Raw genomic sequence first — 15,828 nt, forward strand, 5'->3', positions numbered from 1 at the left:
CTCCTCATTGCAGACCACCAGCCTGCAGACCACCCAGAGCACAGGACAGACCATCACACCCGAAGGTCCCTCTGTGCCAGAGGGAATGGTGCAGGGAATCTGCACCCAACAAACAGCCTGTGGTGCTGACCTGGAGTATTCAGAGTTCCAGAACATTAATACGTCATTCTGATGTCATCCAAACCCAGAACATTTTAAGAAAACCAGCCTATAATATATATATCTTTCAGCTCTCCAAGAGGGACAACAAAAATACCAACTGCCCCTGTACCAGGAATTATAGGAGAGCTTAGAGAAATTATTCACTATGGCACAGGGCTCTTTGAACAAGATGAAAGCTTTTGGATGTGCTTTTAGAAGATGTATGCTAAATCGTTTAAACTTTTTTTTTTAATGCAGTAGAGTAGATGATATCTCTTACCTTCATTTTCACCTTTGCACAAGAAGCAAAACTTTCCTTACAGCCTTTGTGAACAATTGCATTGCAGTCTGTCAAAAGTTAAAAACAAAACAAAAAAAAACAACATCAAAAAACAAGCAAACAAAAAACACATAAAGCAGATCAGTTTTTGCTGTTCGTATTCTGAACTGTTATCTTGCATAAATGAAAATTACAACTTTCAGTTATCTGTGTAGATTATGAAGAGCTACAGACACTGGCAGACAGGCTGCTTTCCAGGATAATTAGCCCTTTGTTTCTTAACAAGATTTCCTCATGGAATTAATAGGAAATTCTCTTTAAAAATCACTGCTAGGTAGCGTTGCCAGGTCCAAACAGATCTTAAAACAAAAGGAAGAAAAAAAAAGAAAAAAGATGGGAGTTATGCCTCTGAAAGAAAAGTAAGGGAGAAAGCAGAAGTAGGAGACAGAACAGAAACCAATCGCAGTGCCAACATTTTCTCTTCAAATACAAACATTGTTCTTATCAAGACCAGGACTATGGGATACAGAAGGCAGGACGTGGACAGGAAAATTATTTTACACAGACCCAGACATATCACAACCCAGATCTACTGAGCAGGAACCGAGTGCTGCCGTATTACAGTATTATCAGAAAAAGCAAGAGGAGCATCTGCCAGGTGACAGCGTCAGTGAGGTAGGGACTTTCTGCTAAGCCAGCCTGAAGTCACTGTTTGGGGCTGAAACCACAACATTCACCAGTGCAATGAGCACCATGCTTTAACGCCACTTTTTGCTGCACTGAGCAAATGTTGCATCTCTTTGTCATGAGAGTCTCCAGCATGTTTCTGGGTATCTAAGTTTTCAAAAAAAACCCACACAAAACCACTGTTTTTCATAATACATAAATGATAACTGGGTTTCAAGCACTAACCCTCCTGACTGATGAAAGATCACAGCTCCAATTCAAATCAGTTTCAGGAATTTAGAGAAAACCTGTTATTTCTATTCATTCATGAAAACACATAAAATACAATTCATGAACTGTATTAAAGTGTAAATTACTTTGCAAGTGTACAGCTCAGAATTATTTCTAAAAGAACTATGAAACAAAAGGAAAAAAATGTCCTTGTTCAGACTGATAAATTATTCTCACATTCCTAAAATGTCTTAAATTGTGGCCTATTTCATAAAAGCCAGTAATTCTTCTGATATTTTGTCAGAGGAAAGAGTAAGGCCATAGGGCATTGCTATTCTATCAATGTCCCACAACTTCCTGAGCATAAGAGAGAGAAAGAAAGAAACCTGCATACTCTTGCAAAACCCCACAAGCATTATCATTTATCAGATCAAACAAGGAAGAGAGACAGAACACACTCTGGTGTCTGACACTGAAATCACATGAAGAGAGGCAGTGAGACAATTCAGAACCCTTAAATTCAAACTCAAGCCTTGAAAACCTGAATAAATGCTATTTACCAATAAAGAATTTTGCAGTTATCATGGCATGCTTTAGACCAAAAATCTGGTTTCAGGGACTTTATTCCCCCAACTAATTCAGCCCTTCAGAAGGCAAGAAGTTCCTCTAGTTCCTCCGTATCATTAATATTAATAATTAAAAACCAAAAAGCTTCTTTTCTGCATCACTGATCACAAAAAATAATACAAGAACAGGCTCATTAAAAACATTTTTTTGCTTGCCCGTTTATTTTCGAGCATGCTAAATCTTTCAGCACTGGCTAGCTGTTTCAGGAAGCGGGTGTGCCACTGAAAGATTCAGACATTGACTTAAAATGAGCCAATCCTTTGAAAAGCTTTCAGAGAAAGTCATCGACAGGTGAGACACAGTGATGGTAGCAGTAAAGCACTGCCGCTTCTGTAGAAAAAAAGTAGACTACCATAGCATAGGAACAACAGAACGTCTGCTGCTGTCTATCAGTTATTTTCAAGGCACTGAGTAGCCTATTTTAAGATGCGATGTGAGTACAGACCACACTCAGACGTGACTGCAACAACAGTCTGGGCTCAAATCAGACTTCCTTTGCAACATTCATTTTCTGGACAATGCAGAAAAAAATGCAATACTTTTCTGTTTTACCTTGAAAACAAAAAAAGAATATTTCTACTAAAACTTGTGCTACAACAACTTGTGCTACTACATGACATTGTTGGATTATTTTAACCTGCCAGGATATAAAAATTTAAATTGTGATTATTTTCTAAGTAGCTTAAAAAGGTGTTAAGAAAGTAGAGTAGGGAAAGGGAGAGGACGCATTTGAAAGCTTGTAATTGTTGATGCTTTCCATTTCCCATCAGGCTGACACAGAGCATGGCTAATGCAAACAAGTTCAATGAAATCCCTTCTCTTTCAGGAAACTCTGAATTGCCTCTGGGGATTCAGCTGGCTGCTCCTGCCCCCCCTCACTTGAGATGTTTCATGCACTGGTCATCTACCAGCCTGAACAGAGGCAGAGCCTCCTGCCCCAGCCTGAGAGCCGTTCCTGTACTCACTTTGCCTCGTCTCTGGGCTAGTGGAGAAAATATATTACTAACAGTGAAGAATAGAGTCCTGAGCTGCACTGAGAACAGGACGTTTTATCTATGTATTCTACAATTTTGGGTTGCAGCATAAACCAGTCACCATTCTGGTCGTGACCACATAAACGCTGCTGACCTTATCGAGTTACAGGCATGCGAAACTGTCTGATGAGAAATGAGAACAAAATTACCAAGCTCATAGAAACCTTACGCTGTGGTTTCTGTACGGCCTGCATTGTCTTACATGTGCTTCACATGTATACAGGTAGCTGCCACTCGGTCTGTGACACAATAGCTTATATAAAGGGAGAAAGAGCTAGCGGTTCCTTTTCATATTATGTTTTCACTTTGGGCTCACTGAAGCAGTATTTCAGATAACTAAAGTATGTAAAGCAATATACCAGAGGTGTGTGGGACTTCCACTGGCAGTAACAGCCACGATCCAAGGTGGCTTTCTCTGCCCCACATGAATTTTAACGAAGCACCTCAGCCTCAAACCATACCGGGCAGCTGAAATAACCCAAGTCCTCCATCTGACTGATCCATCTCGACAAGCAGGGGCAGAAACCCCCGCGGGATGCCGCGCTGTCCGAGCACGGGCTAGGCAGGAGGCTGCAGGCCAGCTCTGTGCACCCGTGACTCATTTCAGTTCAGCTCTACAAGGCACCCCATCACGGCATGAATCACCATCTCCAAAGCCTCCCTCCCGCCCCACGTCACCAGTGTTTAAAAGTGTGAGAACGATATGGCACCAAGTTCACATTTCCCACATCAGATTTAACGAAAAACAAATGCAGGGGGGGAGAAGACAAGACTTACTTGCACAGTAGTACGAATCCTTATTGAAAGGTTTCATACAGTGGTAACAGGTTGCTTGGGCTACAACAGAGGTTGCAGTGAAGAGATGTCCATTTAACAGCTTCTTATCTTTTTCCTTCTCCTTGGAATCTTTGTCCTTCTCTTTAGTCTTCTCTTTATCTTTCTCTTTTTCCTGCCAAGAGAAAATGAACGAATGCCTCGTCACTTTGCAGAGGTCTATTCTCTAGTTACAAATTCTTCAGTGTTTGCCTTCAGCGCTATGACGATATCGATCGGTGCACACCTTAACAATGGCCATGTGTCTGCATAGCTCTCGACTAAAAGTATCAGCTAAGGGCCCCCACGGAAATGGAGTAATATAGTAGTGACTTGCAGGGCCCTCTGCACGAGTGTCTTGCCAGCAGAGATGAAACCGAGCCTGCTCTGAAGGCAGCTATTTTCTTCCAACCTTGACTTCTGGTATTTGCTTGGTTTAATGACTTAGCTCTTTTTTTTTTTTCATCTGGGCTCTAAATGATCTCTTCAGCGCTTTCAATGAGTTTTGTTACATACAAAACACCACGTATAAAGTGTATGAAACTTACAACACGATTAATTTATACGCCAATCACAGGACTTGTGCTTTGCAACTGCATGAGCAATGGAGAAAGCAAGCCCTTCTAAGGCGATGGTACGGCACCACTGTGGGATTGTTTCCACCTCCTTTTTCCTTCTGACAGCTTCAACAGCTTCATGCCACCCCAAGAGAATATATGAAGCAAATACACTTTTTGGGGAAATGATCTTTCACAAACCCTCAAAATATGGCATCACAGAGAGACTGAGGAACAACAGCAACATCAGAAAACATCAGCTTGCCCTCCGGAAGCCACAGTTCCACCTCTGAGCCGCTCAGCTGTCTTTGGAAACACGTCGAGCACAGCCAACTTCTCTGATTTTCAGTAGTTTTTCCTATTTTTCTATCCCTACCTGAGGCAGAAACTTGCTAGCTACTAAAAATTTCTAGAAACGTCCCCTGTGGGATTTCATGGATTTGGAGGTCTCCCAAACACAGCTTACTGTATAATTTTTAAAGGAAACTCCACAGAAAATCTCCAAATTTGAATTATAGTGACTCCATTTTTTTTCTATATACCACCCTACAAAGCACTCATCACGCTATTCATCTTCCAGTCTGTGTTTTAACTACTACTGAAGATTTCACAGCATCTGAAAGAGAAGCTTAACCATAAACTGGCAAAGGCTCCTGTGAGCTTATCTTTGAGTTCTGTTATTTATATGCCACATGCCCTTTGCTAAATATTGTCACAGGAGGAACCTAAATTTCAGAGAACTGCAGAGCAGCCTGTGTGAGCAACTGCCATGAAGTAGTTAAAAGATGTATCGAGCTCAGCAGCCACCAGGAGAGAAACTTTTGTGCCTTTGATGACAGGCTCAAATAATTAGTAACCCAGCCTGAAGTCTCCCCTCTCCCAGCACACCCAAGGCAAAATGTCAGCATCAGAGTCTCTCCCTGCAAAGCCTCACAGACACAAGTTCTCTTTACCGACCCCAAATGCTATTTCACCCTGAAAATAAACAAAAATAAGAGCATTGCAGAATGAAATAATCTTGCCTGCAGCAGAAAACCTGCAAGGAAGAGCCTGCTTTATAGCACATCTCTGCCTCCTTGAGCCATCCCCATCATCCCACACAAACCTGCCCAGCCCCGTTCCCTGTTGGCCGACCTGGCCACCTTTAACCAGGTCCAGCTCGATTCAAGAACTAAAACTCTTGGTGACGGCACCAAACCAACTCCACTGCCAGCACTTGTGAAGCCCCAGGACAGATCAGCCAATGCTCCAGGCCGATCTTACAAACACCATGCTGAAAGGAGATTCATCATGCTACGCTTCAGATGTACCCGATGCTTCCTGCAAAGCCCAGCAATTCTGCAGTCAGGAATAATAACCCTTCATCAAAAAATCACTGTAAAAAGCATTTCAGTTAAAGCTAAACTTCCCAGTGAGAAACAGGAAATGCTGCACCACCTTCGAGGAGCAAGCAGTGAGCTTCACGCAGTGGATGCTAGCGACAACACTGAAACAGTGTCTCAAAACGAGATTTTTTATTTTTTCTTGGCTGTGACAGTTACTGGAACTCATTTCTAAAAAGGACTGTAAAAATAAAAACATTGTCCTGCTCTATCAGAGCTGCCAGAGTGATTTAAAGCACCACTTAATGGTGTATCAGAGGTGGACGTTGCAATGCTGCACCGACATGCACCGACAGACATTCCGGGTAAAGAAACTTGGTTTTACAGCCCGAAATAACAGCCTATGTGCTGCAGCAGCCTGCCCTGCTACGAAATAACCACGAAGCTCTTACCTCCCAGTGCTTAAGTCCTACCAGCTTCACTGTTATTTGGGGAACCTCAGAAAATCGATTCCATTTTATTGACATCCTTGCCCCGGGGCAGGAGAGCTGCTCCCGAGCAGAGCTAGCCCATGGTGGCAGCCCAGAGCCGCCGGCGCGGGGGGACGGCAGCCAGTGAGGAGTTGAGCAAAAGGGGGAGGAGGGCGGGCGGGACGAGTGCCGCTAACTTCCTCGAAGATGATATTAGCTACTTTGCTGCTGTTTTCATCCTGCTCTGCCCTAGCTCCCACTGCTAAAAATAAAATCAAATAAAAGTACGAACAGGAAAGGATGGGATTAATATTGTTGAAGTTGCAAGCAGATTTGGAGCCACGTCTTTAAAAGGCAGAAAGATTGGTAAAACAACCCCCCTGTGATGTTTGGGATATACAAAAAGTAAATTTGAACAAACCTCACTGTTGCTATGTAGTACTTCAGTCCACAAAGTGCGGCAGAAGATTCCCTGGAGAGATTGACTTCATATACCTGCACACCTCCCGCTCTGTGGGTCAGCAGTGGTTGCCTTCTCCTAGCCCTTTGAACACTCAAATCTCCTACCACGAACCAAAACTGCTGGAGGAACAACACTGCCCAATAACCACGCAAGTTAAGGAGAAGGGACATTACTCATGCAAATTTTTATGTCGTCATATCCCAGAAACTCTCTACCAAAATGAATAAAACGAGCATGCTTTTCTAACGGACATGGACATAGAGTGTTATAGACTTTACAAACGTGAGGCAGTGCATGCTGCTGATTGCAAGACTCACTGACTAATCCCTAAATAACATGAAGTGTACGGGTAAATACAAACAAGCTTATACCAGTATCCTCACTACGGTTAATACTCCAAACATCCTTTCTCTTTTCCTTTTTATTTTTTTAACAGAACTTTTCCAAAACTCATTTTCAAGAAGAGCCACTGCCATTAGTATTCTCAAAAGTGCCTTATTTTTACGGTTAATCTTAGAAAACTATGCATTTCTGAAGCCAGGTTTGGAGAAAAGCAAAACCTAGTTGGAAAGAACTTGAAGCCTCCCTCTCTCTCTCTCTCTCCTGACGGCCCAGACAGCAGCAGAAACCAACTCTTCCTGTCCAACTTCCTCTTTCAAGGTTTGCTGTTTTTCTTTTTAACTCTTACAGTTTTAAGCAGCCTCAAAGCTTCTGAGAATTCAGTGTTCCCAAGAATTTTTAGGTTGAATTATTCAAATGTACAGCTGAAGCCCAAAAGTGTGCGAAAGGTAACCATTCCACCAGGAGCAGACAAGAAATTGTAATTTGAATAGTCTTTCTAGCTAACAAAAATATCAGAACTGCTATGTATTACAATTTTTAATGTATGTATGATGGTTGAGATTTTGGAGCGATTCTTGTTTCAGCAACAGTTTCAAACACAATCATGAAATGGGTGAAATAAACGGACTGCACCTACTCAAGAAAGGCAGAGCAAATATCTGTTGTATTTTCTTACCCGTCCCAACAAAATCTGTTATTTATGTCCAGTTCTTGCCTTAGAGATTGTGCACCCAAACTGCAAGTTGCAGTGAATGAATTTCCAGTCCTGTGCAACATGCAACAGTGCAACATGCCCCACAACTTCTCGCTAGTGGTTTGCATAGAGGTTTCTTTGCATAGAGGTTTCTGTGCAAACACTTTTTTGGATGTTGTACTTTATAGCAGAGAACAGCATTGTTTTAAAGCTCTTCAGCAGTAGCTCTGACCTGCCTGCAGCTGCAGTTTGTGTCTTCTAAGACAGATCCATAAAGAGGAACTGTGCGTTAGGATCACTGACCTCATTACAGCCGATATCCCATTGCAAATGTGATGCAATCTTCTAAAAATATCTATCAAAATGCACATCTTTCCTCTACACTACACAAACCCACCTATGTTACAGGAACACACTGGCTGAAAGATCAAGTGCTTGTGATGGGAAATGGTAAAATGGAGTTTGCTGGTGCAGATAGAGTGTGTGACACCTCCCATCCACACACACTTCATCCAATCCTAACTGTGTGACAGGCACTATGCATTGTGCCTTGCTTCCTGTTTGCTATTTAAACTCTCATCAGATGTAGTTAATGTCTCAGGAGCCTTCCAATAGCATTTACCAACATAGTAACTACACATCAGTTAACTGCATAATGTATGTTGCATTCTGTGAGGTAAGATGGTGTTATCTTCTGTCTGTCAGACATGGTAAACAGGGATGAGATTCAAGTAAAAAAAATCCAACCAAGCAAACAAACAACCAAACAAAACGACCATTCATCTTTAGGAGACAATCTAAGCGAAAAACAGCCTGTTTTAGCGAAGTATTTACCATTAATGTAATTATTTCTATAGCCAGTTCTGTTCCCAGGAAATTCAGCTGCGCTGAGAAAGCACTTAACCTTCAGAAAATTCAACCCTAGGGTTTCAAGGACTTCCTCCAGAAAAAGGGAGAAAATATAAATATTGGCCATCTCTCAAGGTCACTGTCTGAGCAACTTCTCCAGCAGTGCACAGGAACTTTGTGGCAAAGGTAGAAATAAAGGGAAAGACAATACAAGCTTCGGCAGCCAGTCCTTTCTTACAGCTCCTGTCCTCATTTTATTAAACACCTCTCAGGCTCTGCAAAAATTAGACCCATCAGTCACTGCAAAACCATAACTCATGCCAGAGCACAGTCTATTCTCTATAATAAATGAAGCACAATTCAGTGGGGAAAAGAGGCAAAAACATTGCACAGGAAACCTCGCCTCGGATGCATTTTAATTTGGGGCTGCTGAAATTTCCCATGTAGCTCTTCTCTACGACCACACAAAAAATCCTCCCCTTGCGACAGGAAAAAGAAAGGCAGGCAAAGACATAAACACCACCCTATGGAAACACACTGAAATACAAAATTAATCTCTGATACCCATAGGTATTTCATGGCTGTAAAAATAAAAAAATAAAAATAATAAAAAAAAAAGCACTTACTTTGCTTTTCTTGCTGCTGGACATTTTATTCTTGAGGTAGCTGAAGGTACGACTGACTTTTGTTGCACTTTTACCAGAGGGGACACTGCTGCTCTCTTCAGATATGCTAAAATCAAAAAAGAAAAAGGTTGGGTTTTATTTTTAATTTTTTCTCCCAAATAATATCTTAAGTGGATAGATGTTTTTTTAAAGGACAAATGCATGTATTATCCTAGAGGGTCATGGATTGCTTTATAGTGTTACACCAGAGATTGCAAAGTAAAGGCAAAAAAAGGCAAAATGCCAATCAGTTTCTCACATGTTTCAAGGAAGCTTTTTATCTGTTTTTAAGTAATCTCCATCCTCAAGCCATGCCACAGCACCCTCTGCTGCTCCAAAGGCCAAATAACGAGTAAGCTGCTTGCAGCATGTGCCTATTTAGAGGGCCAGTCTATCACACTGTGCACATTCAATCAGTCTCGGCATTTAATCATCAGCACCCAGCCTATTTCAGGCTTGGAGCAGACCGAAGGGATAGACATGCATACGTCCTTTAATGAGAGATACAAAACCATGATTATAAACGAAACACAGACAGACTTGACCAAAATCGGGAACAACTACTATTTCTCCAGCGTAAAATATAACTCAGGGTAAACTACTATGGTTGAATAACAGATAGTCTGGTGTGTTATTATCTATGAAGAAACCACAAAGCCTTGTTGGAGATAAGACCTAAATCAGACAATTTTCATATTGTATCATCTAAAATATCCATAGGGGGCTGATTTGCACAACCCAGACACTTGGGATTTTGCTAGGAATTCTTTTAGTTTTCCAAATTGGAGCAACAGAAGAGACGGGGAACCCCAGAAAACCATACCTCTGCACCAAGGAACCTGCGGGGCCGCCGAACGCCGGAGCACCTGGAAAAGAGTAGAAGGATGGGAGGTGACATGTTAGGCTGCAATCTTACTTAGCTCACTGTTTTTAAAAACATAGCTTGCGTATTTGGACAGTTAAAGAGGAAAGAGACATGTTTACTAGAAATCAGTGCTTAGAATTGATTTCATGTGCTCAGTATAAAGTCTGTTCCCCTTATCCTTAGGTGATCTCAAATTAGATGCTGAGGTGAAAGATTACTTAGTATTTTTATTGTTCTTCAATTATTGCGCAAAGGATGTGCATCTGTTAACTTCGCTAATAAATCAGGGTATCTGATACAGAACTGCCAATTTAATCACAATATGTAGAAATGCGAATCATTCTGCCACAATCCTTTTATTTATACACCACAAGAAAGAATCCATTGTATAGCACATCCGGGATTCATGTCGTAAAAGTCTTCTGCTTGATAAAATTATAGTTCATTTTCCCATCAAAATCCTGAAGCGCTTCATAAAGAGTAAGGGAAACAAGGGAAGCCTTATTTCATTTTCCACGAAACATTACCAGCTTAGAGCTCAGTCACACAAAACTCTGCTTGAGGAAAGTCTGACTTGCGACATGCAGCTGAAGCCCTGCCAATGACACAATTTCTCTGTATACCACAAGAAACCTGCTTGCCTAACGCATTTGGAGCAGATTAGGTAGCTGATATCATTTACCAGAACCACTGAAGAATACTGAAAAATCATGACGAAATGACCCAGAGGAGAGAAGGGTCTCTCTGGAGGAACTGGGCCTGTCAGGAAGCCCACAAACCAAACACAACAAAACACAAACCAAACAAAAAACCTCTTCACTACAAGGACTGTTTGCAGTCACATCTGAAGTTCAAGAAGCATGACTTAATAGCTTTCTGCATATGCATTGCACAAAAACTAGTCCTTTGGCCTCAAATTCTGTTAACATATCAAAGCTACGGCTGAATGCAAAAATGCCACTTCACAACAGATGTAAAGGTGGTCCTGTATCCAAATGTACATTAGGAAAATCTGTGCATACAGTATTATGCCTTATGATCCTAAACACATTTTCCTAATTGCTGATTGTGTCAGCACAGTCTGAGACAGAAATATCACTTCTTTATTTTAAGAAACTAAGATACTGGCATACCTCATTACCTAATCCCTGCTTGGAGGTCTTTCAATATCTCCCTTGCAAAATCGTTCATCTAATTAACGATCTACCCCTAAAACATATAAGTAATATTGTAACATATATTGAATGAAGTCTTCACTTTAATTTCCTGATTATATTCCTCTTTCTTTATTTATTTTTTTTTCTTTTTTGTACCTATCTATTACCGAACTGCCTGCTAAGATCACACAAGTAATTTGCAGGCTCCCAGCTTCTGTCTCTGGTTAGCCCTCCTGTGACTCTGTTTCAGCTCTGGTTTGCTTTTACATGGGTCAAGCCTCCTTACTCTTTCCTTTTTTAACAGATTACCCAATTTGAATGGATTTCAGTATTTCACAAACCTTTTGTTTCTTTGCAGTTAACGTAAGAAATACAAAGCACTGAATCAAGAGCTATAATAATTTAATATTCATGCCTGTTTTTCAGCACCTTCAGAAAGCACATTGCACAGGATCTTCAATTATGTGCTATATATCTTTTACTGCAGTAGTATTTTATCGTAGAAATGGGAGATTCTTGACAGCAGGCAAAATGCATCCAGACAAAAAACCACAGTGAAAGACTGTTTATGATTTCATATTTTAGGTTATAGTTTAGCATCATACAATCAATATTGTGCTGCAAGCTATAAAGCCCGTGCAGATGAGCATAAAAAAGCACAGATTTTCTCACCTTCATAGTGAGCATCTCCTGTCATGGCCAGGTTCAAAACTGAAATGCTGAAACTCATAGCTAACAAAAGGAGTTAGTTTTATCCAAAGGCCAGGACTGCTATGTATGCCCAATGCTTCTGTGTTAGCAGCCAAATTTTGGTGTACTTATCTGAACATCTTTTGCATCACCCATCAAAATCATTTCACATGGTTGCTGGACTTGAAATAATTCATCAAGGTCCATTATGCAGAAAGCAGCAACAGGGCTAGCATATTGCAAATGAAAAAAAAACAAAAACCAGTTTGCAACCCCTTGATGCAGGCAGCTCTTAAACTTCTGTGGGACAAGAAATCCAAAGGCTTCGTAACAATAACCTTGTATTTTCTAAAATGCATACTGGCTTGTCCAGATACCTGAAATCCATCTTATATACATGATGCTATCAAACTAACACTTTCATACTCTTACAAGGAATGAACCCTGAAGATGTGAAAAAATAAATAAATTGGTCTGGGATTACTACGTGAAAAATGCCCACTGCCAAAGCAGTCTTATGAATAGCTGTGGCTAAACCAGCTTTTATATAAAGTCACCACAGTACCCTCAAATATGAGGGAATAACACAAGCAAAGAAAGCAACATTCTTGTTGGAAACAATATCTGACATTACTTCAAATACTCATCAGTAACAGCAGCTCCATTAAGGGAGTGAAGATGAATACTAACAGAAATACCCTCACCTGACTATTAGGAATTACTTAACGCTTTGGATGCTTAAAATAAATCTACCAACAAGTTTAGCTTAGAATACTTTTTGCTGTGGGACTGTGGCATCTCACTTTGTGGGGATCACAAACGGTGCCTTTTGTTAAAGGCAGAAGAGAAGGACAGAGCAAAAGGGAAGGAGGAGGAACCTTAAATATTGATGCAGGTGGTATGACACCCAGGAAGAGCAGAGGACTTGTAGCAAGGGACAAACCCACAGTGAAGGCTGGGAGTGGGAAGGAGGAGAATTGAGATATCTCCAACAGGTATTTGGTGGTGTGAGATTTTGCAGTTCAGGAAGTTACCAAAATCTGTTGCACTGGAAAGGAATTTTGCCCATCCCAGTATGGGTACGAGGGATGGAGGCTGGTTTCCTTGCAAATGGTGTATTTGAACCAACTAACGAGGCTGTTCTGAATGATCTCTACAGGCAGAGAGTTATCTTCTGGTTTATTTCAGCAGTCCAATAAAACACATTTAAGAAAGAGGAAGCACCTTCAATATTTTTGATATGCCTACTTACAAAAAAAAAAAAAATGGGGGAGGAGGGTAAATGATTAATTCAAGGTTCTGCCTTACTGGGGTTTCTTTTTAACAGGGGAGTTTACAGCAGGAAGAAAAGCTACCATATAGCACTTGCCTGTTTCCTGACAAAATTATTCCAATTTTACCATCAGGACCTAAATATGAACATCTCGATAATCTAAGGTGTTTGGCTGCAATGTCTGGTTTTTGCTCAGCAGGGAAACTGGGAAGTTGTAGCTAAGATTTTCAGAGTTTAGTATCAGGGCTTCTATCTTCTTTTCCTACTCCCACCAAGCAACATACTCACTCTCACATACAGAGGGCAGGGACCTATCCCTCCTGCTAACTCCATGCATTGAAATGATCTCAAGACAAATTATTTTTTATACAAAGATTATGACGATATTGCCAATCAGAGTGGCAGACGGTAACATTTGCCAAACGAATACAGACACAAACTAACCAGATGAGATTTGACAGTGCTGATGTACAAAACTCTTTGGATTATAATCCTTTTATTCTGCCATTAGTTAGCATTCAGATACAGGAACGAGATGCTGTTAGACATCATGCAATGGAAAGGTTAGATTGGTGTTTGCAAGGTGAAACTTCAAGGTTTGAAGCAGAAAAACAGATTTCCCTTTGTTTCCACCCATAATGGCTGCAATGCACAGAAAACGATTACTTACTATCCAACTCCTCCTCCTCATCACTGGAAGAAGAGCCAATAGAAAAGAGAGTTTTAGACTTAGGAATGAGTGGAGAGATGCTGAAGGAGAAGGAGATTCGTCTCGATGGTCGAGTCCGGCCCTGGGCTGAGAAGTGGGTTAACAGCAGACATTAGAGCATGCTTGAAAATGTATTTAATAACAAAAAGGAGAGGAAGCAGCCAAAGCAAACTAGAACCAAAGCAAAGGAAACGTCTGCAAAGCATCTGGCTTCAGAAAAGGCACAAGAAACAAAGAATTAAGAATGTGCAAATTCCAGAGGATGCAGGTTTGGAGGATGCAGGCCTCAGAGGATGCAGGTCTTATTGCATGCATAATTCAACGTTCAATGTTTTCATTATATTTTGCTGGCATATTTTTATAGGAACTCATAATGAAGATTTACATGTGAACAGTTATTTTCCCAGAGTACCAGAAACTTAGTGGATCTCTGGACAAAGGGCATCTGCCTCACTGAAATAACTGCCAGGGAATCACACTAAAACAAGTGAAGACATTTATTTAATGGTGCTTTTTGCAGTTAAATAACACACCAGAGCTGCTGGGTATAGCAAGGATACTTTATCTGAAACATTCACTTAATCTACCTGGAAAAGTTCTTGCTGCTTCTACCCCTTAAATAAAAACATAACATTTTGGTAATGTTACGTCCTTCAAAACTTTCAGCTTTAAAACTAAGAGACCAAAATTTCCGTTCTTTTCTTCCCCAACATAAAACAGAAACAAAACAAAAGAAACTAACCATCTCTTCTACTGCCTTCTACTAAAACTCACAGTCCTTGTTTTAAAGAAATTGCCTAAACATGAGAAAAGCCCCTCTGCATCCTGTCCAGCCCTTGCCTAGCAGAAGTCCACCAAATACAGTGCCAAATTTTGCAATCAGGCTGTGACATCAAATCTCCCATTATTGGGAAGATAATAGAAATAAGTTCAACTTTATTTGTTTATTTATTTTAAATCTTACTGCTCTGCCTTCTGCTCAAGTCAATTTCTGAAGTTATATTTATCTCCCAGTGCTATGCATTTTTCCAGGAATCCCTGCTATTTGTTTATGGCCTTGTCTGAAAAATTTGCAAATTAAAAAACGGTTTTACTGCAATTCCTGCTTAAAAATAATTTATTTTTAACAGCAGTGCTCACATAGCAGCATCCTTGCAAAAATTCTTTATAAGCACAGGTTTCTCTGAAAAGAGATGTAGGAGCCAGCTAGTCACTTGTTTAATTGAAATTGCTGAACAGCTCTCATGGAGATATCCAAGAACTGTACTTCCCAAACCTCATCACGCAACCCCAGGTGGAAACTTCTGCGCTGTGATCAGACAAGTATCAGGCTGCTGGATACCCATCACCCCAACGCTACGGGGACACCTGCTTTCTGGTCATGCAGGTGATTCACCTCGAAGGGGAAGGGCCGGTGTGTCCTTGGGAAAGATGACTGGGACAGGGCTGGGGAAACTCTGCCCCTGGACAGGTCTGATCTAGGGGCATTAAGCATCTGCATTAAGCACCTACATCAAATACCTTTGCTGCATATATTCAGGCATTTTCAAGCCATTCCATGGCACGAATAAACTAATTTGCATGCACAACAGGTAGAAGAGGCTAAAGATTTTATCTGTTAAAGACTTCCAAAGGAAAGAAGTAGCAATTATTACTCCCTTTGAACACACACACATCCTTTCAGACAATAAGATTTTTTTTGTATAATAAAAGAAAATGAACTTTAAACAATAAAACAGTAAGAAGTTTTTATATTGCTGATATCATACCCCAAAACTGAATTCAAAATATAAAAATATTATCTGAAGAATCTTCATGCAATGCACCCAACACAAAGCTAACTCCTCTGACAATTTCCTTCAGCCATCAGTCATAAATGCCAATCACCTGGAGAGTTTAAGTAAAATTACGTGCACAGTTTTTCAATTCATGTACACACTTTTTCATCTTAAGCAGAGCGACCCTAGATTGGGACCCAGT

The 15,828-nt window shown here is 40.7% G+C and overlaps 1 protein-coding gene across 1 annotated transcript in view; it reads right to left on the bottom strand.

The window, feature by feature from the left end:
- AKAP13 (A-kinase anchoring protein 13) overlaps positions 1–15,828 on the bottom strand; it is a 76,894-nt gene that overhangs the window by 25,682 nt on the left and 35,384 nt on the right. Inside the window, exons 7-11 of the mRNA XM_040570335.1 lie at positions 13,810–13,962; positions 9,978–10,020; positions 9,116–9,221; positions 3,757–3,928; positions 422–489 (exon numbers count right to left, since the gene is read on the bottom strand). Of these exons, the coding sequence (XP_040426269.1) occupies positions 422–489; positions 3,757–3,928; positions 9,116–9,221; positions 9,978–10,020; positions 13,810–13,962 (542 nt within the window). The remainder of the gene's footprint in view (positions 1–421; positions 490–3,756; positions 3,929–9,115; positions 9,222–9,977; positions 10,021–13,809; positions 13,963–15,828) is intronic.

The sequence above is a fragment of the Cygnus olor genome, chromosome 11, assembly GCF_009769625.2.
Source record: "Cygnus olor isolate bCygOlo1 chromosome 11, bCygOlo1.pri.v2, whole genome shotgun sequence".
Taxonomy (NCBI): domain Eukaryota; kingdom Metazoa; phylum Chordata; class Aves; order Anseriformes; family Anatidae; genus Cygnus; species Cygnus olor.